This window comes from Pelobates fuscus, chromosome 9, assembly GCF_036172605.1.
Source record: "Pelobates fuscus isolate aPelFus1 chromosome 9, aPelFus1.pri, whole genome shotgun sequence".
Classification (NCBI taxonomy): Eukaryota; Metazoa; Chordata; class Amphibia; order Anura; family Pelobatidae; genus Pelobates; species Pelobates fuscus.
In genome coordinates, this window is record NC_086325.1 from 171,965,388 (window position 1) to 171,990,235 (window position 24,848).

Consider the following 24,848-nt stretch of genomic DNA (forward strand, 5'->3'; position numbering starts at 1 on the left):
GGGTGTGTGTGTGTTACACTGGGTGTGTGGGTGTTACAGTGGGTGTTACACTGTGTGTGTGTGTTACACTGTGTGTGTGTGGGGGGGTGTTACACTGGGTGTGTGTGTGTTACACTGGGTGTGTGTGTGTTACACTGGGTGTGTGGGTGTTACAGTGGGTGTTACACTGTGTGTGTGTGTTACACTGTGTGTGTGTGGGGGGGTGTTACACTGGGTGTGTGTGTGTTACACTGGGTGTGTGTGTGTTACACTGGGTATGTGATTTATACTGTGTGTCTTTGTGTTACACTGGGTGTGTGGGTGTTACAGTGGGTGTGTGGGTGTTACACTGGGTGTGTGTGTGTTACACTGGGTGTGTGGGTGTTACACTGTGTGTGTGTGTGTGTGTTACACTGTGTGTGTGTGTGGGGGGGGTGTTACACTGTGTGTGTTACACTGGGTGTGTGTGTGTTAGACTGGGTGTGTGTGTGTTACACTGGGTGTGTGTGTGTTACACTGGGTATGTGATTTATACTGTGTCTGTGTGTTACACTGGGTGTGTGGGTGTTACAGTGGGTGTGTGTGTGTGTTACACTGGGTGTGTTGGTGTTACAGTGGGTGTTACACTGTGTGTGTGTGTTACACTGTGTGTGTGTGTGGGGGGGGGGTGTTACACTGTGTGTGTTACACTGGGTGTGTGTGTGTTACACTGTGTGTGTGTGTGTGTTACACTGGGTGTGTGTGTGTTACACTGGGTATGTGATTTATACTGTGTGTCTGTGTGTTACACTGGGTGTGTGGGTGTTACAGTGGGTGTGTGTGTGTTACACTGGGTGTGTTGGTGTTACAGTGGGTGTTACAGTGGGTGTTACACTGTGTGTGTGTGTGTGTGTTACACTGTGTGTGTGGGGGGGTGTTACACTGTGTGTGTTACACTGGGTGTGTGTGTGTTACACTGTGTGTGTGTGTGTGTTACACTGGGTGTGTGTGTGTTACACTGGGTATGTGATTTATACTGTGTGTTACACTGGGTGTGTGGGTGTTACAGTGGGTGTGTGTGTGTTACACTGGGTGTGTGTGTGTTATACTGGGTGTGTGGGTGTTACAATGGGTGTTACAGTGGGTGTTACACTGTGTGTGTGTGTGTGTGTGTGTGTGTGTGTGTGTTACACTGTGTGTGTGTGTGTGTGTGTGGGGGGGTGTTACACTGGGTGTGTTACACTGGGTGTGTGTGTGTTAGACTGTGTGTGTGTGTGTGTGTGTTACATTGGGTGTGTGTGTGGGGGGTGTTACACTGTGTGTGTTACACTGGGTGTGTGTGTGTGTTACACTGGGTGTGTGTGTGGGGGGGTGTTACACTGTGTGTGTTACACTGTGTGTGTGTGTGTTACACTGTGTGTGTGGGTGTTACACTGGGTGTGTGGGTGTTACAGTGGGTGTGTGTGTGTTACACTGGGTGTGTGTGTGTGGGGGGTGTTACACTGTGTGTTACACTGGGTGTGTGTGTGTTAGACTGTGTGTGTGTGTGTTACACTGGGTGTGTGTGGGGGGTGTTACACTGTGTGTGTTACACTGGGTGTGTGTGTTATACTGGGTGTGTGTGTGGGGGGTGTTACACTGGGTGTGTGTGTGGGGGGTGTTATACTGGGTGTGTGTGTGGGGGGTGTTACACTGGGTGTGTGTGTGGGGGGTGTTATACTGGGTGTGTGTGTGGGGGGTGTTATACTGGGTGTGTGTGTGGGGGGTGTTACACTGGGTGTGTGTGTGGGGGGTGTTACACTGGGTGTGTGTGTGGGGGGTGTTATACTGGGTGTGTGTGTGGGGGGTGTTACACTGTGTGTGTGTGTGTGTGTGGGGGGGGGGGGGTGTGTGTGTGTGTTACACTGTGTGTGTGGGTGTTACACTGGGTGTGTGTGTGGGGGGGGTGTTACACTGTGTGTGTGTGGGGGGGGGGGGGGTTTGTGTGTGTTACAGTGGGTGTGTGGGTGTATTGGGGTCACACAAGCCCCGCCCATTCCTCCAGTAAGATGGCCGCTGCGCTCCTCCATTATTCCATAAAGGCCGGAAGTGACGGAGCTCTGGTTGCCATGGTAGCCGCACCGGAAGTGAGCTGGCGCTGTCGCCGTGGAGCGGCGGACCCGGAAATGCAGTGTTACCGGGAAACATGGCCGGCTCGGTGGGAACGGCGGAGGGAACCATGGAGGAGAGAAACATGAAGGAACCCGGGGGACTGGACGGGAGAGCGCACTCCGGGGAGAGTGAGTGAGGGGGGAGGAGAGTGCACTCCGGGGAGAGTGAGTGAGGGGGGAGGAGAGCGCACTCCGGGGAGAGTGAGTGAGGGGGGAGGAGAGCGCACTCCGGGGAGAGTGAGTGAGGGGGGAGGAGAGTGCACTCCGGGGAGAGTGAGTGACGGCTAGTGTTAATAGCGAGTGAGGGGGGCGGCTAGTGTTAATAGCGAGTGAGGGGGCGGCTAGTGTTAATAGTGAGTGAGGGGGCGGCTAGTGTTAATAGTGAGTGAGGGGGACGGCTAGTGTTAATAGTGAGTGAGGGGGACGGCTAGTGTTAATAGTGAGTGAGGGGGGCGGCTAGTGTTAATAGTGAGTGAGGGGGACGGCTAGTGTTAATAGTGAGTGAGGGGGACGGCTAGTGTTAATAGTGAGTGAGGGGGGCGGCTAGTGTTAATAGTGAGTGAGGGGACGGCTAGTGTTAATAGTGAGTGAGGGGGGCGGCTAGTGTTAATAGTGAGTGAGGGGGCGGCTAGTGTTAATAGTGAGTGAGGGGGACGGCTAGTGTTAATAGTGAGTGAGGGGGACGGCTAGTGTTAATAGTGAGTGAGGGGGACGGCTAGTGTTAATAGTGAGTGAGGGGGACGGCTAGTGTTAATAGTGAGTGAGGGGGGCGGCTAGTGTTAATAGTGAGTGAGGGGGACGGCTAGTGTTAATAGTGAGTGAGGGGGACGGCTAGTGTTAATAGTGAGTGAGGGGGCGGCTAGTGTTAATAGTGAGTGAGGGGGACGGCTAGTGTTAATAGTGAGTGAGGGGGACGGCTAGTGTTAATAGTGAGTGAGGGGGGCGGCTAGTGTTAATAGTGAGTGAGGGGGACGGCTAGTGTTAATAGTGAGTGAGGGGGCGGCTAGTGTTAATAGTGAGTGAGGGGGACGGCTAGTGTTAATAGTGAGTGAGGGGGGCGGCTAGTGTTAATAGCGAGTGAGGGGGGCGGCTAGTGTTAATAGTGAGTGAGGGGGACGGCTAGTGTTAATAGCGAGTGAGGGGGACGGCTAGTGTTAATAGTGAGTGAGGGGGACGGCTAGTGTTAATAGCGAGTGAGGGGGACGGCTAGTGTTAATAGTGAGTGAGGGGGCGGCTAGTGTTAATAGTGAGTGAGGGGGGCGGCTAGTGTTAATAGCGAGTGAGGGGGGCGGCTAGTGTTAATAGTGAGTGAGGGGGACGGCTAGTGTTAATAGTGAGTGAGGGGGACGGCTAGTGTTAATAGCGAGTGAGGGGGGCGGCTAGTGTTAATAGTGAGTGAGGGGGGCGGCTAGTGTTAATAGTGAGTGAGGGGGGCGGCTAGTGTTAATAGTGAGTGAGGGGGGCGGCTAGTGTTAATAGTGAGTGAGGGGGACGGCTAGTGTTAATAGTGAGTGAGGGGGACGGCTAGTGTTAATAGCGAGTGAGGGGGGCGGCTAGTGTTAATAGTGAGTGAGGGGGGCGGCTAGTGTTAATAGTGAGTGAGGGGGGCGGCTAGTGTTAATAGTGAGTGAGGGGGGCGGCTAGTGTTAATAGTGAGTGAGGGGGACGGCTAGTGTTAATAGTGAGTGAGGGGGACGGCTAGTGTTAATAGTGAGTGAGGGGGGCGGCTAGTGTTAATAGTGAGTGAGGGGGACGGCTAGTGTTAATAGTGAGTGAGGGGGGCGGCTAGTGTTAATAGTGAGTGAGGGGGACGGCTAGTGTTAATAGCGAGTGAGGGGGCGGCTAGTGTTAATAGCGAGTGAGGGGGACGGCTAGTGTTAATAGTGAGTGAGGGGGGCGGCTAGTGTTAATAGTGAGTGAGGGGGGCGGCTAGTGTTAATAGTGAGTGAGGGGGACGGCTAGTGTTAATAGTGAGTGAGGGGGACGGCTAGTGTTAATAGTGAGTGAGGGGGGCGGCTAGTGTTAATAGTGAGTGAGGGGGGCGGCTAGTGTTAATAGTGAGTGAGGGGGACGGCTAGTGTTAATAGTGAGTGAGGGGGACGGCTAGTGTTAATAGTGAGTGAGGGGGACGGCTAGTGTTAATAGTGAGTGAGGGGGACGGCTAGTGTTAATAGTGAGTGAGGGGGACGGCTAGTGTTAATAGTGAGTGAGGGGGACGGCTAGTGTTAATAGTGAGTGAGGGGGACGGCTAGTGTTAATAGTGAGTGAGGGGGACGGCTAGTGTTAATAGTGAGTGAGGGGGACGGCTAGTGTTAATAGTGAGTGAGGGGGACGGCTAGTGTTAATAGTGAGTGAGGGGGACGGCTAGTGTTAATAGTGAGTGAGGGGGCGGCTAGTGTTAATAGTGAGTGAGGGGGACGGCTAGTGTTAATAGTGAGTGAGGGGGGCGGCTAGTGTTAATAGTGAGTGAGGGGGGCGGCTAGTGTTAATAGTGAGTGAGGGGGACGGCTAGTGTTAATAGCGAGTGAGGGGGGCGGCTAGTGTTAATAGTGAGTGAGGGGGGCGGCTAGTGTTAATAGTGAGTGAGGGGGGCGGCTAGTGTTAATAGTGAGTGAGGGGGGCGGCTAGTGTTAATAGCGAGTGAGGGGGGCGGCTAGTGTTAATAGCGAGTGAGGGGGGCGGCTAGTGTTAATAGCGAGTGAGGGGGACGGCTAGTGTTAATAGCGAGTGAGGGGGACGGCTAGTGTTAATAGCGAGTGAGGGGGGCGGCTAGTGTTAATAGTGAGTGAGGGGGGCGGCTAGTGTTAATAGTGAGTGAGGGGGGCGGCTAGTGTTAATAGTGAGTGAGGGGGGCGGCTAGTGTTAATAGTGAGTGAGGGGGGCGGCTAGTGTTAATAGTGAGTGAGGGGGACGGCTAGTGTTAATAGTGAGTGAGGGGGACGGCTAGTGTTAATAGTGAGTGAGGGGGACGGCTAGTGTTAATAGTGAGTGAGGGGGACGGCTAGTGTTAATAGTGAGTGAGGGGGACGGCTAGTGTTAATAGTGAGTGAGGGGGACGGCTAGTGTTAATAGTGAGTGAGGGGGACGGCTAGTGTTAATAGTGAGTGAGGGGGACGGCTAGTGTTAATAGTGAGTGAGGGGGACGGCTAGTGTTAATAGTGAGTGAGGGGGACGGCTAGTGTTAATAGTGAGTGAGGGGGACGGCTAGTGTTAATAGTGAGTGAGGGGGACGGCTAGTGTTAATAGTGAGTGAGGGGGACGGCTAGTGTTAATAGTGAGTGAGGGGGACGGCTAGTGTTAATAGTGAGTGAGGGGGACGGCTAGTGTTAATAGCGAGTGAGGGGGACGGCTAGTGTTAATAGCGAGTGAGGGGGACGGCTAGTGTTAATAGCGAGTGAGGGGGGACACTTTGTATTCCTGATCGGTTACTGTGAAGGTAGGTGAATGAATGGTGATTGGGTTTGGCTGCTGAGCTGGAATTGCTAATAGGAGAGAGCCAGTAGAACTGGTTTCTTAAGCAGCTTATCCAGGGTGGATATTGTCTTTTTTTAGTTTTATCCTTATTGTCATTGTTAAGGTGTTCAGGGCCGTGGTCACACACAGTCTGTCTTTGCCAATGATCCATTAAATACATGGGTCACTTGCTTTAAGGGTGTAGTCTAAGCACTATAGCCCCTTATAGTGATTATGGTTCTATTGGTACTATGATGCTGCCTCACAGTAGGGAGTGACATCTTTTTGGGAATTATTATAGACAACAAACTATGCAACAATGTGCAATGTCAATCAGCAGTGGCTAAGGCCTGTAAGGTATTGTCCTGCATGAAAAAGGTATTTTTAAATCGCTGGTAAGCCACAACTTGAATATGCTGTGCAATTTTGGGCACCTGTTCTAACAAAGGATATCATGGCACTAGAAAAGTGAAGAGACAAGCTACAAAATTAATAAAAGGAATGGAACATATCAGCTATGAAGAAAGGTTAACAAATTTAAACCTCTTTAGTTTAGAAAAACGTCGCCTGAGAGGGGATATGATAACATTATACAAATATATTCAAGGCCAATATAAACCATTGTGTGGAAATCTATTTACAAACCGGACTTTACATAGGACATGGGGCCATGCGTTTAGATTGGAAGAAAGAAGATTTCGTCTAAGGCAAAGGAAAGGTTTTTATACCATAAGAACAATAAGGATGTGGAATTCTCTGCCTGAAGAGGTGGTTTTATGAGAGTTCATATAGATGGTTTAAAAATAGAATATTCAAGGATATAATTTTTCAATGTAGGGTAATAGCTTCTTGATCCAATCATTAATTTGACTGCCATTCTGGGGTAAAGAGGGATTTTTTCCCTAGTTTGTTACAAAATTGGAAGTGCTTCAAACTGTTTTTTTTTTTGCCGCCTTTTGGATCAATAGCACAAAACAGATGTTACAAAGACGCGTCCATCAAGTTCAGCCTCTTTTCAGCTATGTAACCTTTAAATATAAGTTCATCAGGCGTCTGAGGTGCATGTGGCTACTTTATATGGAGATCCTGTTGTGCTTTAGCAATATCATTTATGTTCCTATTCATGATGGCTGTGCCTTTTGGAGACGGGGTGTGTGTGTAACATGGTTTGTTATTGTAGAGGAAAGGTTGCAACTATAAGGGGATCTGCTGGGGGGGCCCAATATCTTGTTTAGCTACTGATTTATTTGCTCTTTAACACAGGGGGAAATCGTCGCCTGAAGTATGTCAGTTTGGCCGTGTTGGTTGTACAGAATGCCTCGCTGATCCTAAGTATCCGATATGCACGTACTCTTCCTGGGGAACGGTTCTTCTCTACCACAGCTGTAGTAATGGCAGAGATTCTTAAAGGCATTACATGTCTCCTCCTTATCCTGGCCCAGAAGAGAGGTGAGGAGTTAATGTACATTTCTAATCCACAAATATTTCCACTGCAGATATTGGGCCTAGAGTTCACTCCACCTTTGTGAACAATAGAATCTGTTAACCTGAAAGAAACACTGTAGTCTCTTTAATGATAGCACAGTGAAGTGGTTATAGTGCTCTGAGTCCTCTGGCGCTGTCTCTCCATTCATTTTTGAGCAGTTTAACACTGAATGAGGGCCCCTGGCTTCCCATTGTTCTACCCCCACTAGAGGTGTGACTAAGGCAGAGATTACACACTTCCTTCTAGCCATACAGAGTCATACCAGAAATGTGTGCTGTGATAGGCTGATAGCGGTCAACTGACACACTCAGCCAACCACAGCTGCCTATTGCTACTCAGCTGGGGACTTATCTTTAAAAATAGTTTAACACTGAATGGGAAGATGGTGCCAGGGGACTCCAGGCAGTGATTTGAAGCAGTTGCAGTGCCTACAGTGTCCCTTTAATTCCTGCAATGTATGAATGGGTGCTAGTGCTTCTTGACTTATAATGCTGTTTTCTTTTAGGAAATGTAAAAGAGTTGGTTGTATTCCTGTACGAGTCGATCATTGTGCAGTACATAGATACACTGAAGCTGGCTGTGCCCTCCCTAATCTACACCCTACAAAACAACCTGCAGTATGTGGCAATCTCCAACCTCCCAGCAGCCACCTTCCAGGTTCGATCTCTTGGTTTCCAATCCTTCCCTTTCTCTCCCTCCTTCCTCCCTCCCCTTTGTTGCCGCCTCTTCCTTCCCCCTTCACTTTTATTTAATTTACATGTTTTTCACTTACTGATTTTCTTTCTATTTACATCGACAGGTCACATATCAACTGAAGATTTTGACAACTGCCCTTTTCTCAGTCTTGCTTCTGAGGAAGAGTTTATCCCGGTTGCAGTGGGGTTCTCTGGTAATTCTGTTTGCCGGTGTCGCTATTGTTCAAGCAGAGCAGTCTGGTGGCAAGGAGAGTGTGACGGCCAGCGATCAGAGCTATGTTGTTGGCTTGGTTGCCGTGTCTGTTTCCTGTCTGTCCTCTGGATTTGCCGGTGTGTACTTTGAACGCATCCTGAAGGGTAGTTCTGCGTCCGTGTGGTTACGCAATGTTCAGCTGGGCATCTTTGGCACTGCCTTGGGACTTGTAGCCATGTGGCAGAAGGATGGATCGGCTGTGGCTGAGCATGGTTTCTTCCACGGTTACACACCTCTTGTCTGGTGTGTCATCTTCAATCAAGCATTCGGAGGTCTCCTTGTGGCTGTGGTCGTCAAGTATGCAGATAACATCCTGAAAGGCTTTGCCACGTCACTGTCCATTGTGGTTTCAACTGCGGCTTCTGTCCATCTTTTTGGCTTCCATGTGGATGTTCCTTTTGCACTTGGAGCAGCACTAGTGATTGGGGCCGTTTATCTGTACAGCCTCCCAAGAGCACCAGACTGTCCTCCAGCACCTCAGACAGCCCAGCTTAAGGAGTCCTTCCTTCCCAAGTCAGTTCTCACCAAGTGACAAACAGTGTTACCCTGTGAAATCATGAAGTACAGTGGACTGGGGTGGAATTCTAGGAGTTCAGTTTGATTCGCTCCTAACCTATATCCTCTCTCCTCTCCCATAACTCAGCTTGCTTGTATTAACAGGCTATTTCCAATAACCATTTAGTTTGAAAGCAGTTCACCACCATCTATTCTATTGCTAATCAAGGCGTGGAGAGCCAAGATCCGAGAGATACATTTGGGCAAGGACAGCCGATATTATTTCTCCTGGCAGAATTTGAATTCTATGCTATGTTTTCAAATTGTGTAATCTAACGTAGAGATTGGCCAGGGACTGACTCCACCCTTCTAGTAGCTCTCTCCTCCAATGGTATCAGCCTGGTCACTGTCCACATATGTATCACGTGTGGTTTGGCAATATTGAACTGTAGGTATCACGTGTGTGGTATGGCAGTATTACATGGTGAGCTGTTTCTATCTGTAAATATTATACAGAACTATATTTGTATATATGGGGATGAAGTGATATGATAAATATATGGTCACTGGTGCGGAGAGGTGTATATAGGGACTCTGCCTGGGAAAACACTAATCGGTGTGATTGCATGGTACTTGGTAATGTGGTGTGTGTGTGTTGCACTGGGTGTTTTTCTGCCATTGCTGTGGTGCAGTGTATGCCAGTGTGGTACAAGCATACAGGGCAGTATATTATTGGATTATTGTAAATCAGAGAGCTGTTGGGTATCGTGGCAATGAGAGGATTTACATGGGGTGACTGCTTCTTCAATGCATGTTCATTTCTTTCTCTTGTACTAAAAATGTTTTAAATGTAAAATAAAATCATTTGTATTTATTCTACTTTCTCTTTTTCATTAGTGCCTGTTTCTTTACTGACCCATTAACCCTAAATTAGCCAAATCCCAGAATCACTGTTTATATTGATCGCTTACTGGACATCAAACTGACTCCACACAATCTGTTTATCTGTCTGTGTTGTGTATTAACCGGGGATGTGTCCTTTGTATTGTGTTACTGGCCATATGACTAACTTTTACCTCGCCCATACATTACTGACTGCTAAAACTGAAAACAAGATAGGCCCTCTCATAACCAGCAACAAAAGGACATTTTTGTTAGACTTAGAGTAAAAGAACAAATGTCATTGTTTATTTAGGGCTGATGTTCTGTAATGTGAAGCATTATTTTCTACAATCCACTCAGGGATTGCCATCTGGGACGCTGCAGCCAATGCTGGTTACCAAAACCCCACCCCTGCTGGCAAGTCCTCTGCTGGTTACCGAGACCCCGCCCCGTCAGTCCCCTGCTGGGTGACGATAGACCCCCCTGCCTAGTCAGTTTCCTGCTGGGTGTCGATAGACCCTGCCCAGTCAGTCCCCTGCTGGGTGACAATAGACCCCCCCCCGCCCAGTCAGTCCCCTGCTGGGTGTCGATAGACCCCCCCCGCCCAGTCAGTCCCCTGCTGGGTGTCGATAGACCCCCTGCCCAGTCAGTCCCCTGCTGGGTGTCGATAGACCCCCTGCCCAGTCAGTTCCCTGCTGGGTGTCGATAGACCCCCCTGCCCAGTCAGTTCCCTGCTGGGTGTCGATAGACCCCCCTGCCCAGTCAGTTCCCTGCTGGGTGTCGATAGACCCCCCTGCCCAGTCAGTTCCCTGCTGGGTGTCGATAGACCCCCCTGCCCAGTCAGTTCCCTGCTGGGTGTCGATAGACCCCCCTGCCCAGTCAGTTCCCTGCTGGGTGTCGATAGACCCCCCTGCCCAGTCAGTTCCCTGCTGGGTGTCGATAGACCCCCCTGCCCAGTCAGTTCCCTGCTGGGTGTCGATAGACCCCCCTGCCCAGTCAGTTCCCTGCTGGGTGTCGATAGACCCCCCTGCCCAGTCAGTCCCCTGCTGGGTGTCGATAGACCCCCCTGCCCAGTCAGTCCCCTGCTGGGTGTCGATAGACCCCCCTGCCCAGTCAGTCCCCTGCTGGGTGTCGATAGACCCCCCTGCCCAGTCAGTCCCCTGCTGGGTGTCGATAGACCGCCCCGTCAGTTGCCTGCTGGGTGTCGATAGACCGCCCCGTCAGTCGCCTGCTGGGTGTCGATAGACCGCCCCGTCAGTCGCCTGCTGGGTGTCGATAGACCGCCCCGTCAGTCGCCTGCTGGGTGTCGATAGACCGCCCCGTCAGTCGCCTGCTGGGTGTCGATAGACCGGCCCGTCAGTCGCCTGCTGGGTGTCGATAGACCGCCCCGTCAGTCGCCTGCTGGGTGTCGATAGACCGCCCCGTCAGTCGCCTGCTGGGTGTCGATAGACCGCCCCGTCAGTCGCCTGCTGGGTGTCGATAGACCGCCCCGTCAGTCGCCTGCTGGGTGTCGATAGACCGCCCCGTCAGTCGCCTGCTGGGTGTCGATAGACCGCCCCGTCAGTCGCCTGCTGGGTGTCGATAGACCGCCCCGTCAGTCGCCTGCTGGGTGTCGATAGACCGCCCCGTCAGTCGCCTGCTGGGTGTCGATAGACCGCCCCGTCAGTCGCCTGCTGGGTGTCGATAGACCGCCCCGTCAGTCGCCTGCTGGGTGTCGATAGACCGCCCCGTCAGTCGCCTGCTGGGTGTCGATAGACCGCCCCGTCAGTCGCCTGCTGGGTGTCGATAGACCGCCCCGTCAGTCGCCTGCTGGGTGTCGATAGACCGCCCCGTCAGTCGCCTGCTGGGTGTCGATAGACCGCCCCGTCAGTCGCCTGCTGGGTGTCGATAGACCGCCCCGTCAGTCGCCTGCTGGGTGTCGATAGACCGCCCCGTCAGTCGCCTGCTGGGTGTCGATAGACCGCCCCGTCAGTCGCCTGCTGGGTGTCGATAGACCGCCCCGTCAGTCGCCTGCTGGGTGTCGATAGACCGCCCCGTCAGTCGCCTGCTGGGTGTCGATAGACCGCCCCGTCAGTCGCCTGCTGGGTGTCGATAGACCGCCCCGTCAGTCGCCTGCTGGGTGTCGATAGACCGCCCCGTCAGTCGCCTGCTGGGTGTCGATAGACCGCCCCGTCAGTCGCCTGCTGGGTGTCGATAGACCGCCCCGTCAGTCGCCTGCTGGGTGTCGATGGACCCCCCTACCCAGTCAGTCCCCTGCTGGGTGTCGATGGACCGCCCCCTCAGTCGCCTGCTGGGTGTCGATGGACCGCCCCCTCAGTCGCCTGCTGGGTGTCGATGGACCGCCCCTCAGTCGCCTGCTGGGTGTCGATGGACCGCCCCCTCAGTCGCCTGCTGGGTGTCGATGGACCGCCCCGTCAGTCGCCTGCTGGGTGTCGATGGACCCCCCCGTCAGTCGCCTGCTGGGTGTCGATGGACCCCCCCGTCAGTCGCCTGCTGGGTGTCGATGGACCGCCCCCTCAGTCGCCTGCTGGGTGTCGATGGACCGCCCCCTCAGTCGCCTGCTGGGTGTCGATGGACCGCCCCCTCAGTCGCCTGCTGGGTGTCGATGGACCGCCCCCTCAGTCGCCTGCTGGGTGTCGATGGACCGCCCCCTCAGTCGCCTGCTGGGTGTCGATGGACCGCCCCCTCAGTCGCCTGCTGGGTGTCGATGGACCGCCCCCTCAGTCGCCTGCTGGGTGTCGATGGACCGCCCCCTCAGTCGCCTGCTGGGTGTCGATGGACCGCCCCCTCAGTCGCCTGCTGGGTGTCGATGGACCGCCCCCTCAGTCGCCTGCTGGGTGTCGATGGACCGCCCCCTCAGTCGCCTGCTGGGTGTCGATGGACCGCCCCCTCAGTCGCCTGCTGGGTGTCGATGGACCGCCCCCTCAGTCGCCTGCTGGGTGTCGATGGACCGCCCCCTCAGTCGCCTGCTGGGTGTCGATGGACCGCCCCCTCAGTCGCCTGCTGGGTGTCGATGGACCGCCCCCTCAGTCGCCTGCTGGGTGTCGATGGACCGCCCCCTCAGTCGCCTGCTGGGTGTCGATGGACCGCCCCCTCAGTCGCCTGCTGGGTGTCGATGGACCGCCCCCTCAGTCGCCTGCTGGGTGTCGATGGACCGCCCCCTCAGTCGCCTGCTGGGTGTCGATGGACCGCCCCCTCAGTCGCCTGCTGGGTGTCGATGGACCGCCCCCTCAGTCGCCTGCTGGGTGTCGATGGACCGCCCCCTCAGTCGCCTGCTGGGTGTCGATGGACCGCCCCCTCAGTCGCCTGCTGGGTGTCGATGGACCGCCCCCTCAGTCGCCTGCTGGGTGTCGATGGACCGCCCCCTCAGTCGCCTGCTGGGTGTCGATGGACCGCCCCCTCAGTCGCCTGCTGGGTGTCGATGGACCGCCCCCTCAGTCGCCTGCTGGGTGTCGATGGACCGCCCCCTCAGTCGCCTGCTGGGTGTCGATGGACCGCCCCCTCAGTCGCCTGCTGGGTGTCGATGGACCGCCCCCTCAGTCGCCTGCTGGGTGTCGATGGACCGCCCCCTCAGTCGCCTGCTGGGTGTCGATGGACCGCCCCCTCAGTCGCCTGCTGGGTGTCGATGGACCGCCCCCTCAGTCGCCTGCTGGGTGTCGATGGACCGCCCCCTCAGTCGCCTGCTGGGTGTCGATGGACCGCCCCCTCAGTCGCCTGCTGGGTGTCGATGGACCGCCCCCTCAGTCGCCTGCTGGGTGTCGATGGACCGCCCCCTCAGTCGCCTGCTGGGTGTCGATGGACCGCCCCCTCAGTCGCCTGCTGGGTGTCGATGGACCGCCCCCTCAGTCGCCTGCTGGGTGTCGATGGACCGCCCCCTCAGTCGCCTGCTGGGTGTCGATGGACCGCCCCCTCAGTCGCCTGCTGGGTGTCGATGGACCGCCCCCTCAGTCGCCTGCTGGGTGTCGATGGACCGCCCCCTCAGTCGCCTGCTGGGTGTCGATGGACCGCCCCCTCAGTCGCCTGCTGGGTGTCGATGGACCGCCCCCTCAGTCGCCTGCTGGGTGTCGATGGACCGCCCCCTCAGTCGCCTGCTGGGTGTCGATAGACCGCCCCCTCAGTCGCCTGCTGGGTGTCGATAGACCCCCCTGCAGGGGACTGACGGGGCGGGAAGAACAAATGTCATTGTTTATTTAGGGCTGATGTTCTGTAATGTGAAGCATTATTTTCTACAATCCACTCAGGGATTGCCATCTGGGATGCTGCAGCCAATGCTGGTTACCAAAACCCCACCCCTGCTGGTAAGTCCCCTGCTGGTTACCGAGACCCCGCCCCGTCAGTCCCCTGCTGGGTGTCGATAGCCCCCCTGTCCCGTCAATCCCCTGCTGGGTGTCGATGGACCCCCCTGCCCCGTCAGTCCCCTGCTGGGTGTCGATGGACCCCCCTGCCCCGTCAGTCCCCTGCTGGGTGTCGATGGACCCCCCTGCCCCGTCAGTGCTGGGTGTCGATGGACCCCCCTGCCCCGTCAGTCCCCTGCTGGGTGTCGATGGACCCCCCTGCCCCGTCAGTCCCCTGCTGGGTGTCGATGGACCCCCCTGCCCCGTCAGTCCCCTGCTGGGTGTCGATGGACCCCCCTGCCCCGTCAGTCCCCTGCTGGGTGTCGATGGACCCCCCTGCCCCGTCAGTCCCCTGCTGGGTGTCGATGGACCCCCCTGCCCCGTCAGTCCCCTGCTGGGTGTCGATGGACCCCCCTGCCCCGTCAGTCCCCTGCTGGGTGTCGATGGACCCCCCTGCCCCGTCAGTCCCCTGCTGGGTGTCGATGGACCCCCCTGCCCCGTCAGTCCCCTGCTGGGTGTCGATGGACCCCCCTGCCCCGTCAGTCCCCTGCTGGGTGTCGATCGACCCCCCTGCCCCGTCAGTCCCCTGCTGGGTGTCGATCGACCCCCCTGCCCCGTCAGTCCCCTGCTGGGTGTCGATCGACCCCCCTGCCCCGTCAGTCCCCTGCTGGGTGTCGATCGACCCCCCTGCCCCGTCAGTCCCCTGCTGGGTGTCGATCGACCCCCCTGCCCCGTCAGTCCCCTGCTGGGTGTCGATCGACCCCCCTGCCCCGTCAGTCCCCTGCTGGGTGTCGATCGACCCCCCTGCCCCGTCAGTCCCCTGCTGGGTGTCGATCGACCCCCCTGCCCCGTCAGTCCCCTGCTGGGTGTCGATCGACCCCCCTGCCCCGTCAGTCCCCTGCTGGGTGTCGATCGACCCCCCTGCCCCGTCAGTCCCCTGCTGGGTGTCGATCGACCCCCCTGCCCCGTCAGTCCCCTGCTGGGTGTCGATCGACCCCCCTGCCCCGTCAGTCCCCTGCTGGGTGTCGATAGACCCCCCTGCCCCGTCAGTCCCCTGCTGGGTGTCGATAGACCCCCCTACCTAGTCAGTCCCCTGCTGGCTGTCGATAGACCCCCCTGCCTAGTCAGTCAACTTCTGGGTTTAGGTAGACCCCCCTGCCTAGTCAGTCCCCTGCTGGGTGTCGGTAGACCCCCCTGCCCCGTCAGTCCCCTGCTGGGTGTCGATAGACCCCCCCTGCCCCGTCAGTCCCCTGCTGGGTGTCGATAGACCCCCCTGCCCCGTCAGTCCCCTGCTGGGTGTCGATAGACCCCCCTACCTAGTCAGTCCCCTGCTGGCTGTCGATAGACCCCCCTGCCTAGTCAGTCCCCTTCTGGGTTTAGGTAGACCCCCCTGCCTAGTCAGTCCCCTTCTGGGTGTCGATAGACCCCCCTGCCCAGTCAGTCCCCTGCTGGGTGTCGATAGACCCCCCCTGCCCAGTCAGTCCCCTGCTGGGTGTCGATAGACCCCCCCTGCCCAGTCAGTCCCCTGCTGGGTGTCGATAGACCCCCCCTGCCCAGTCAGTCCCCTGCTGGGTGTCGATAGACCCCCCCCTGCCCAGTCAGTCCCCTGCTGGGTGTCGATAGACCCCCCTGCCCAGTCAGTCCCCTGCTGGGTGTCGATAGACCCCCCCTGCCCAGTCAGTCCCCTGCTGGGTGTCGATAGACCCCCCCTGCCCCGTCAGTCCCCTGCTGGGTGTCGATAGACCCCCCTGCCTAGTCAGTCCCCTTCTGGGTTTAGGTAGACCCCCCTGCCTAGTCAGTCCCCTTCTGGGTTTAGGTAGACCCCCCTGCCTAGTCAGTCCCCTTCTGGGTGTCGATAGACCCCCCCTGCCCAGTCAGTCCCCTGCTGGGTGTCGATAGACCCCCCCTGCCTAGTCAGTCCCCTGCTGGCTTTCGATAGACCCCCATGCCCAGTCAGTCCCCTGCTGGTTGGCGATAGACCCCCATGACCAGTCAGTCCCCTGCTGGTTGGCGATAGACCCCCCTGCCCAGTCAGTCCCCTGCTGGGTGTCGATAGACCCCCCCGCCCCGTCAGTCGTGGCGATAGACTCCCCCGCCCCGTCAGTCCCCTGCTGGCTGTCGATAGACCCCCCGTCAGTCGCTTGCTGGCTGTCGATAGACCCCCCCGTCAGTCGCCTGCTGGCTGTCGATAGACCGCCCCGTCAGTCGCCTGCTGGCTGTCGATAGACCGCCCCGTCAGTCGCCTGCTGGCTGTCGATAGACCGCCCCGTCAGTCGCCTGCTGGCTGTCGATAGACCGCCCCGTCAGTCGCCTGCTGGCTGTCGATAGACCGCCCCGTCAGTCGCCTGCTGGCTGTCGATAGACCGCCCCGTCAGTCGCCTGCTGGCTGTCGATAGACCGCCCCGTCAGTCGCCTGCTGGCTGTCGATAGACCGCCCCGTCAGTCGCCTGCTGGCTGTCGATAGACCGCCCCGTCAGTCGCCTGCTGGCTGTCGATAGACCGCCCCGTCAGTCGCCTGCTGGCTGTCGATAGACCGCCCCGTCAGTCGCCTGCTGGCTGTCGATAGACCGCCCCGTCAGTCGCCTGCTGGCTGTCGATAGACCGCCCCGTCAGTCGCCTGCTGGCTGTCGATAGACCGCCCCGTCAGTCGCCTGCTGGCTGTCGATAGACCGCCCCGTCAGTCGCCTGCTGGCTGTCGATAGACCGCCCCGTCAGTCGCCTGCTGGCTGTCGATAGACCGCCCCGTCAGTCGCCTGCTGGCTGTCGATAGACCGCCCCGTCAGTCGCCTGCTGGCTGTCGATAGACCGCCCCGTCAGTCGCCTGCTGGCTGTCGATAGACCGCCCCGTCAGTCGCCTGCTGGCTGTCGATAGACCGCCCCGTCAGTCGCCTGCTGGCTGTCGATAGACCGCCCCGTCAGTCGCCTGCTGGCTGTCGATAGACCGCCCCGTCAGTCGCCTGCTGGCTGTCGATAGACCGCCCCGTCAGTCGCCTGCTGGCTGTCGATAGACCGCCCCGTCAGTCGCCTGCTGGCTGTCGATAGACCGCCCCGTCAGTCGCCTGCTGGCTGTCGATAGACCGCCCCGTCAGTCGCCTGCTGGCTGTCGATAGACCGCCCCGTCAGTCGCCTGCTGGCTGTCGATAGACCGCCCCGTCAGTCGCCTGCTGGCTGTCGATAGACCGCCCCGTCAGTCGCCTGCTGGCTGTCGATAGACCGCCCCGTCAGTCGCCTGCTGGCTGTCGATAGACCGCCCCGTCAGTCGCCTGCTGGCTGTCGATAGACCGCCCCGTCAGTCGCCTGCTGGCTGTCGATAGACCGCCCCGTCAGTCGCCTGCTGGCTGTCGATAGACCGCCCCGTCAGTCGCCTGCTGGCTGTCGATAGACCGCCCCGTCAGTCGCCTGCTGGCTGTCGATAGACCGCCCCGTCAGTCGCCTGCTGGCTGTCGATAGACCGCCCCGTCAGTCGCCTGCTGGCTGTCGATAGACCGCCCCGTCAGTCGCCTGCTGGCTGTCGATAGACCGCCCCGTCAGTCGCCTGCTGGGTGTCGATAGACCCCCCCCCCCCGCCCAGTCAGTCCCCTGCTGGGTGTCGATGGACCCCCCTACCCAGTCAGTCCCCTGCTGGGTGTCGATGGACCGCCCCCTCAGTCGCCTGCTGGGTGTCGATGGACCGCCCCCTCAGTCGCCTGCTGGGTGTCGATGGACCGCCCCCTCAGTCGCCTGCTGGGTGTCGATGGACCGCCCCCTCAGTCGCCTGCTGGGTGTCGATGGACCGCCCCCTCAGTCGCCTGCTGGGTGTCGATAGACCCCCCTGCAGGGGACTGACGGGGCGGGAAGAACAAATGTCATTGTTTATTTAGGGCTGATGTTCTGTAATGTGAAGCATTATTTTCTACAATCCACTCAGGGATTGCCATCTGGGATGCTGCAGCCAATGCTGGTTACCAAAACCCCACCCCTGCTGGTAAGTCCCCTGCTGGTTACCGAGACCCCGCCCCGTCAGTCCCCTGCTGGGTGTCGATAGCCCCCCTGTCCCGTCAATCCCCTGCTGGGTGTCGATGGACCCCCCTGCCCCGTCAGTCCCCTGCTGGGTGTCGATGGACCCCCCTGCCCCGTCAGTCCCCTGCTGGGTGTCGATGGACCCCCCTGCCCCGTCAGTCCCCTGCTGGGTGTCGATGGACCCCCCTGCCCCGTCAGTCCCCTGCTGGGTGTCGATGGACCCCCCTGCCCCGTCAGTCCCCTGCTGGGTGTCGATGGACCCCCCTGCCCCGTCAGTCCCCTGCTGGGTGTCGATGGACCCCCCTGCCCCGTCAGTCCCCTGCTGGGTGTCGATGGACCCCCCTGCCCCGTCAGTCCCCTGCTGGGTGTCGATGGACCCCCCTGCCCCGTCAGTCCCCTGCTGGGTGTCGATGGACCCCCCTGCCCCGTCAGTCCCCTGCTGGGTGTCGATGGACCCCCCTGCCCCGTCAGTCCCCTGCTGGGTGTCGATCGACCCCCCTGCCCCGTCAGTCCCCTGCTGGGTGTCGATCGACCCCCCTGCCCCGTCAGTCCCCTGCTGGGTGTCGATCGACCCCCCTGCCCCGTCAGTCCCCTGCTGGGTGTCGATCGACCCCCCTGCCCCGTCAGTCCCCTGCTGGGTGTCGATAGACCCCCCTGCCCCGTCAGTCCCCTGCTGGGTGTCGATAGACCCCCCTGCCCCGTCAGTCCCCTGCTGGGTGTCGATAGACCCCCCTACCTAGTCAGTCCCCTGCTGGCTGTCGATAGACCCCCCTGCCTAGTCAGTCAACTTCTGGGTTTAGGTAGACCCCCCTGCCTAGTCAGTCCCCTGCTGGGTGTCGATAGACCCCCCCTGCCCCGTCAGTCCCCTGCTGGGTGTCGATAGACCCCCCTGCCCCGTCAGTCCCCTGCTGGGTGTCGATAGACCCCCCTGCCCCGTCAGTCCCCTGCTGGGTATCGATAGACCCCCCTACCTAGTCAGTCCCCTGCTGGCTGTCGATAGACCCCCCTGCCTAGTCAGTCCCCTTCTGGGTTTAGGTAGACCCCCCTGCCTAGTCAGTCCCCTTCTGGGTGTCGATAGACCCCCCTGCCCAGTCAGTCCCCTGCTGGGTGTCGATAGACCCCCCCTGCCCAGTCAGTCCCCTGCTGGGTGTCGATAGACCCCCCCTGCCCAGTCAGTCCCCTGCTGGGTGTCGATAGACCCCCCCTGCCCAGTCAGTCCCCTGCTGGGTGTCGATAGACCCCCCTGCCCCGTCAGTCCCCTGCTGGGTGTCGATAGACCCCCCTGCCTAGTCAGTCCCCTTCTGGGTTTAGGTAGACCCCCCTGCCTAGTCAGTCCCCTTCTGGGTTTAGGTAGACCCCCCTGCCTAGTCAGTCCCCTTCTGGGTGTCGATAGACCCCCCTGCCCAGTCAGTCCCCTGCTGGGTGTCGATAGACCCCCCCTGCCTAGTCAGTCCCCTGCTGGCTGTCGATAGACCCCCATGCCCAGTCATTCCCATGCTGGTTGGCGATAGACCCCCATGACCAGTCAGTCCCCTGCTGGTTGGCGATAGACCCCCCTGCCCAGTCAGTCCCCTGCTGGGTGTCGATAGACCCCCCCGCCCCGTCAGTCGTGGCGATAGACTCCCCCGCCCCGTCAGTCCCCTGCTGGCTGTCGATAGACCCCCCGTCAGTCGCTTGCTGGCTGTCGATAGACCCCCCCGTCAGTCGCCTGCTGGCTGTCGATAGACCGCCCCGTCAGTCGCCTGCTGGCTGTCGATAGACCGCCCCGTCAGTCGCCTGCTGGCTGTCGATAGACCGCCCCGTCAGTCGCCTGCTGGCTGTCGATAGACCGCCCCGTCAGTCGCCTGCTGGCTGTCGATAGACCGCCCCGTCAGTCGCCTGCTGGCTGTCGATAGACCCCGCCCCGTCAGTCCCCTGCTGGGTGGCGATAGACCCCGCCCCGTCAGTCCCCTGCTTGGTGGCGATAGACCCCCCTGCCTAGTCAGTCCCCTGCTGGGTGGCGATAGACCCCCCTGCCCAGTCAGTCCCCTGCTGGGTGGCGATAGACCCCCCTGCCCCGTCAGTCCCCTGCTGGGTATCGATAGACCCCCCTACCTAGTCAGTCCCCTGCTGGCTGTCGATAGACCCCCCTGCCTAGTCAGTCCCCTTCTGGGTTTAGGTAGACCCCCCTGCCTAGTCAGTCCCCTTCTGGGTGTCGATAGACCCCCCTGCCCAGTCAGTCCCCTGCTGGGTGTCGATAGACCCCCCCTGCCCAGTCAGTCCCCTGCTGGGTGTCGATAGACCCCCCCTGCCCAGTCAGTCCCCTGCTGGGTGTCGATAGACCCCCCCTGCCCAGTCAGTCCCCTGCTGGGTGTCGATAGACCCCCCTGCCCCGTCAGTCCCCTGCTGGGTGTCGATAGACCCCCCTGCCTAGTCAGTCCCCTTCTGGGTTTAGGTAGACCCCCCTGCCTAGTCAGTCCCCTTCTGGGTTTAGGTAGACCCCCCTGCCTAGTCAGTCCCCTTCTGGGTGTCGATAGACCCCCCTGCCCAGTCAGTCCCCTGCTGGGTGTCGATAGACCCCCCCTGCCTAGTCAGTCCCCTGCTGGCTGTCGATAGACCCCCATGCCCAGTCATTCCCATGCTGGTTGGCGATAGACCCCCATGACCAGTCAGTCCCTTGCTGGTTGGCGATAGACCCCCCTGCCCAGTCAGTCCCCTGCTGGGTGTCGATAGACCCCCCCGCCCCGTCAGTCGTGGCGATAGACTCCCCCGCCCCGTCAGTCCCCTGCTGGCTGTCGATAGACCCCCCGTCAGTCGCTTGCTGGCTGTCGATAGACCCCCCCGTCAGTCGCCTGCTGGCTGTCGATAGACCGCCCCGTCAGTCGCCTGCTGGCTGTCGATAGACCGCCCCGTCAGTCGCCTGCTGGCTGTCGATAGACCGCCCCGTCAGTCGCCTGCTGGCTGTCGATAGACCGCCCCGTCAGTCGCCTGCTGGCTGTCGATAGACCGCCCCGTCAGTCGCCTGCTGGCTGTCGATAGACCGCCCCGTCAGTCGCCTGCTGGCTGTCGATAGACCGCCCCGTCAGTCGCCTGCTGGCTGTCGATAGACCGCCCCGTCAGTCGCCTGCTGGCTGTCGATAGACCGCCCCGTCAGTCGCCTGCTGGCTGTCGATAGACCCCCCCCCCCCCCCCCCCCCGCCCAGTCAGTCCCCTGTTGGGTGTCGATAGACCCCCCCCCTGCCCAGTCAGTCCCCTGCTGGGTGTCGATAGACCCCCCCCGCCCAGTCAGTCCCCTGCTGGGTGTCGATAGACCCCCCTGCCCAGTCAGTCCCCTGCTGGGTGTCGATAGACCCCCCTGCCCAGTCAGTCCCCTGCTGGGTGTCGATAGACCGCCCCGTCAGTCGCCTGCTGGGTGTCGATGGACCGCCCCGTCAGTCGCCTGCTGGGTGTCGATGGACCGCCCCGTCAGTCGCCTGCTGGGTGTCGATGGACCGCCCCGCCAGTCGCCTGCTGGGTGTCGATGGACCCCCCTGCAGGGGACTGACGGGGCGGGAAGAACAAATGTCATTGTTTATTTAGGGCTGATGTTCTGTAATGTGAAGCATTATTTTCTACAATCCACTCAGGGATTGCCATCTGGGATGCTGCAGCCAATGCTGGTTACCAAAACCCCACCCCTGCTGGTAAGTCCCCTGCTGGTTACCGAGACCCCGCCCCGTCAGTCCCCTGCTGGGTGTCGATAGCCCCCCTGCCCCGTCAGTCCCCTGCTGGGTGTCGATAGACCCCCCTGCCCCGTCAGTCCCCTGCTGGGTGTCGATGGACCCCCCTGCCCCGTCAGTCCCCTGCTGGGTGTCGATGGACCCCCCTGCCCCGTCAGTCCCCTGCTGGGTGTCGATGGACCCCCCTGCCCCGTCAGTCCCCTGCTGGGTGTCGATGGACCCCCCTGCCCCGTCAGTCCCCTGCTGGGTGTCGATGGACCCCCCTGCCCCGTCAGTCCCCTGCTGGGTGTCGATCGACCCCCCTGCCCCGTCAGTCCCCTGCTGGGTGTCGATCGACCCCCCTGCCCCGTCAGTCCCCTGCTGGGTGTCGATAGACCCCCCTGCCCCGTCAGTCCCCTGCTGGGTGTCGATAGACCCCCCTACCTAGTCAGTTCCCATCTGGCTGTCGATAGACCCCCCTGCCCAGTCAGTCCCCTGCTGGGTGGCGATAGACTCCGCCCCGTCAGTCCCCTGCTGGGTGGCGATAGACCCCGCCCCGTCAGTCCCCTGCTGGGTGGCGATAGACCCCGCCCCGTCAGTCCCCTGCTTGGTGGCGATAGACCCCCCTGCCTAGTCAGTCCCCTGCTGGGTGGCGATAGACCCCCCTGCCCAGTCAGTCCCCTGCTGGGTGGCGATAGACCCCCCTGCCCAGTCAGTCACCTGCTGGGTGGCGATAGACCCCGCTGCCCAGTCAGTCCCCTGCTGGGTGTTGATAGACCCCGCCCAACCCACTGTGGGTTACCGATAGCCACCCATGTGTATGCTGGATAAATCATGGCACATGCTGATAGATAATGACAGTCTTTGTTTACTCTTAGGAAATATTAAAAGACTTCAGTTGTAATAATGCAACAAGATACCTGACGTGCATTCGATATATTTTGTCATGTGTGGTTTTTATTTTATTTTTATTTTCAAATCTCAGTTTTGCTAAATAGAAGAAAAATGTTTTTTGGTTTCATACAGGAAAACCTTTAGCCACGCCCACTCTTTTTACAACTTTTTAATAGATTTATTATGTACACTGCTCACCCAATGAGATATCAGTGTCCCCACAGCCAATCTCTGAACTCTCATTGACTGAGATACACGGTTTCCCTGTCAGTGAGGCTTTAAGCACCATAACCACCACAGCATTAGGTGTGGGTCAAATAACTGTAGCCAGAGCAGTTTCCATGGTAACTAAAGAATGACTTGTAGAGTAGAGTCTCGAATGCAACCTGCAAATACCGAAAACCGTTCCCAGCCAATAGCAGCACAAATCCACACAGCATGTGACTGGCTTCAGGTATTTGGTCATATAAAATCCTGTATGTTACTCTTTGTGTGCCATTTTTCTGGGGATGTAAATCCTCATGTCCTGTCTGCTTTTTGTCTTTCAGGAACATTTCCAAACAGAAAGGGTGTTGAAGTGTTTGCGTGGACACCCTCAGTCTGGTTGTGACATACAAAGCGTTATCTTCTTCCCTTGTATAGAGGATGATGGGAGACTGTCAGGAACCTTCTTCCCTACCGTAGAATTCACAGGCTTGGACAATGCTGGGGTGGAGCAAGCTCTGCAGTCCACATCCCTGGCTGATTCCATTATTATTTTATCCAACATTGATAGTCATGTATTCTGTACTTTACTATAAAAACCGTTAGCTTTGTTCTACACGACTAATTCATGGAATGTCTATACTGTCAGCTGTGTTTGAGAAACAGATTGGCAATGTTGAAGGGTTTATAATGGACCGAGAGGGGAGGCAGCGGGCCATTGGCAAAAGATGGTCTGGATCTGTTAAATGTAAGGAAAACCGATAATTAGAATGTTTCTCAAAAGAATGCTGTGGAATAACATGTTTAACCCCTTAAGGACCAAACTTCTGGAATAAAAGGGATTCATGACATGTCACACATGTCATGTGTCCTTAAGGGGTTAAGGTCATGCAGAACCATGGCAGCCAATCATCTTGCAGTGTTTGATAAAGTGTATAAACCAGACCAGGGTTTCCATGGTAATTGGACAAACTGACGTCCGTTGTGTACATAGCGTTTCAGGATTGGTGGGCAGTGTGTGCTACATAGAGAATACTATTACATAGGCTGAAAAGAGACTTGCGTCCATCCAGTTCAGCCTTCCTCACAAATGCTTTTGCTGTTGATCCAAAAGAAGGCAAAAAACCCAGTCTGAAGCGCTTCCAATTTTGCAACAAACTAGGAAAAAAATTCCTTCTTGACCCCAAAATAGCAGTCAGATGTCTCCTTGGATCAAGCAGCTATTACCCCACTAATTAGAAATTATATCCCTGTATGTTATGTTTCTGCAAGTATTTATCCAATTGCAGTTTAACCCCTTAGTGGCCAGATCATTTTTCAATTTTCTTACTGTTAAGGACCAGTGCTGTTTTTACATTTCTGCAGTGTTTTTTTTATTTTTTTATAATCTTTATTTTTGTTGTGCTTTAAATTGACAAAGATATCACAGTATACGTTGTATGCAATGCAATGGATGAACATGTCATATTAGATTAAGTATAGAGATATTTCAGCACATTTTATAATCTAGCAGGAGCGATGTACACAGTGTGGCTTGAAAAGAAATGAAGACATTTTGGTGTCGATTAAACACTTTGTGTGCATCTGAGTATGCAAGCGTGTGGCAGGAGTTTATTGCCACTGGAGTGAGCCATTGAGTAAAATCAATAGTGTGTGTTAGCGATTGTTTGAGGTGGTTAACGTGTTAGTGAGGTTATCTATGCACGGCGATGAGACACTTTAGTATGTGTACTGTGTGCACCTTGTGGTTTATGGTCATGGTGGTGTGTGGCACTCTAACTGGGTATGTGTAAGCAGAGAGCAAAATATATACATAACATCATAATGGCCCAGCTAGAGAAGCGCTGGGTGTTTGGGTCAGAGCGTCTGTTTCATTCGATACCCCTTGTGGGGAGGCGGCTTGGGCCTATCGGTAGTTCGTGGGGATCCGCGGTCCAAGGGGTCGGTGAGGGTATCCTTCCAGCCCCGTGCTGATGTCGAGGCCTGCCTCTCCTGGCCACAACCTCTTCGGCTTCTCATGCCACGGGTTTTTCCTCGCTTGGTAGTGATAGAGGGACTGTTTGTGTACCGCCGTTTGCGTTCGGACCTCCGCTTCCACGGGCAATGCTTCCAGTATTGCACCCGCGTGGCTTTCAGTCCGGGTGGGCCAGAAGGAGGAATAGGGGTAGGTCGTACCTTTGTGAGACCCGAAGGTGCGGGGGTAGGAGGTGAGAGCCCCGAGGTATCCATGTTCAGGTCAGTCAGCTTGGAGAGTGGCCGTCTCTCCACAACTTGGATCTCCAGTAGGCCTCAGGTTTGTAGTGCAGGGTCCCGGTGGGTTACACGCTTGGATTCTGTGTCTGGGGGTTCACCCGGGTGGCCCTGTCTT

At 57.5% G+C, this 24,848-nt stretch overlaps 1 protein-coding gene across 1 annotated transcript; it reads left to right on the top strand.

Moving 5' to 3' along the window:
- Window positions 1-2,073: 2,073 nt before the first annotated feature.
- SLC35A2 (solute carrier family 35 member A2) lies at window positions 2,074-23,242 on the top strand. The gene is made up of 5 exons (XM_063433159.1): window positions 2,074-2,237; window positions 6,825-7,010; window positions 7,553-7,704; window positions 7,847-8,508; window positions 22,825-23,242. The coding sequence occupies exons 1-5, from the start codon at window positions 2,144-2,146 to the stop codon at window positions 22,850-22,852; spliced, it is 1,122 nt and encodes a 373-aa protein (XP_063289229.1). The 5' UTR covers window positions 2,074-2,143; the 3' UTR covers window positions 22,853-23,242.
- The last annotated feature ends 1,606 nt before the right edge of the window (window positions 23,243-24,848 follow it).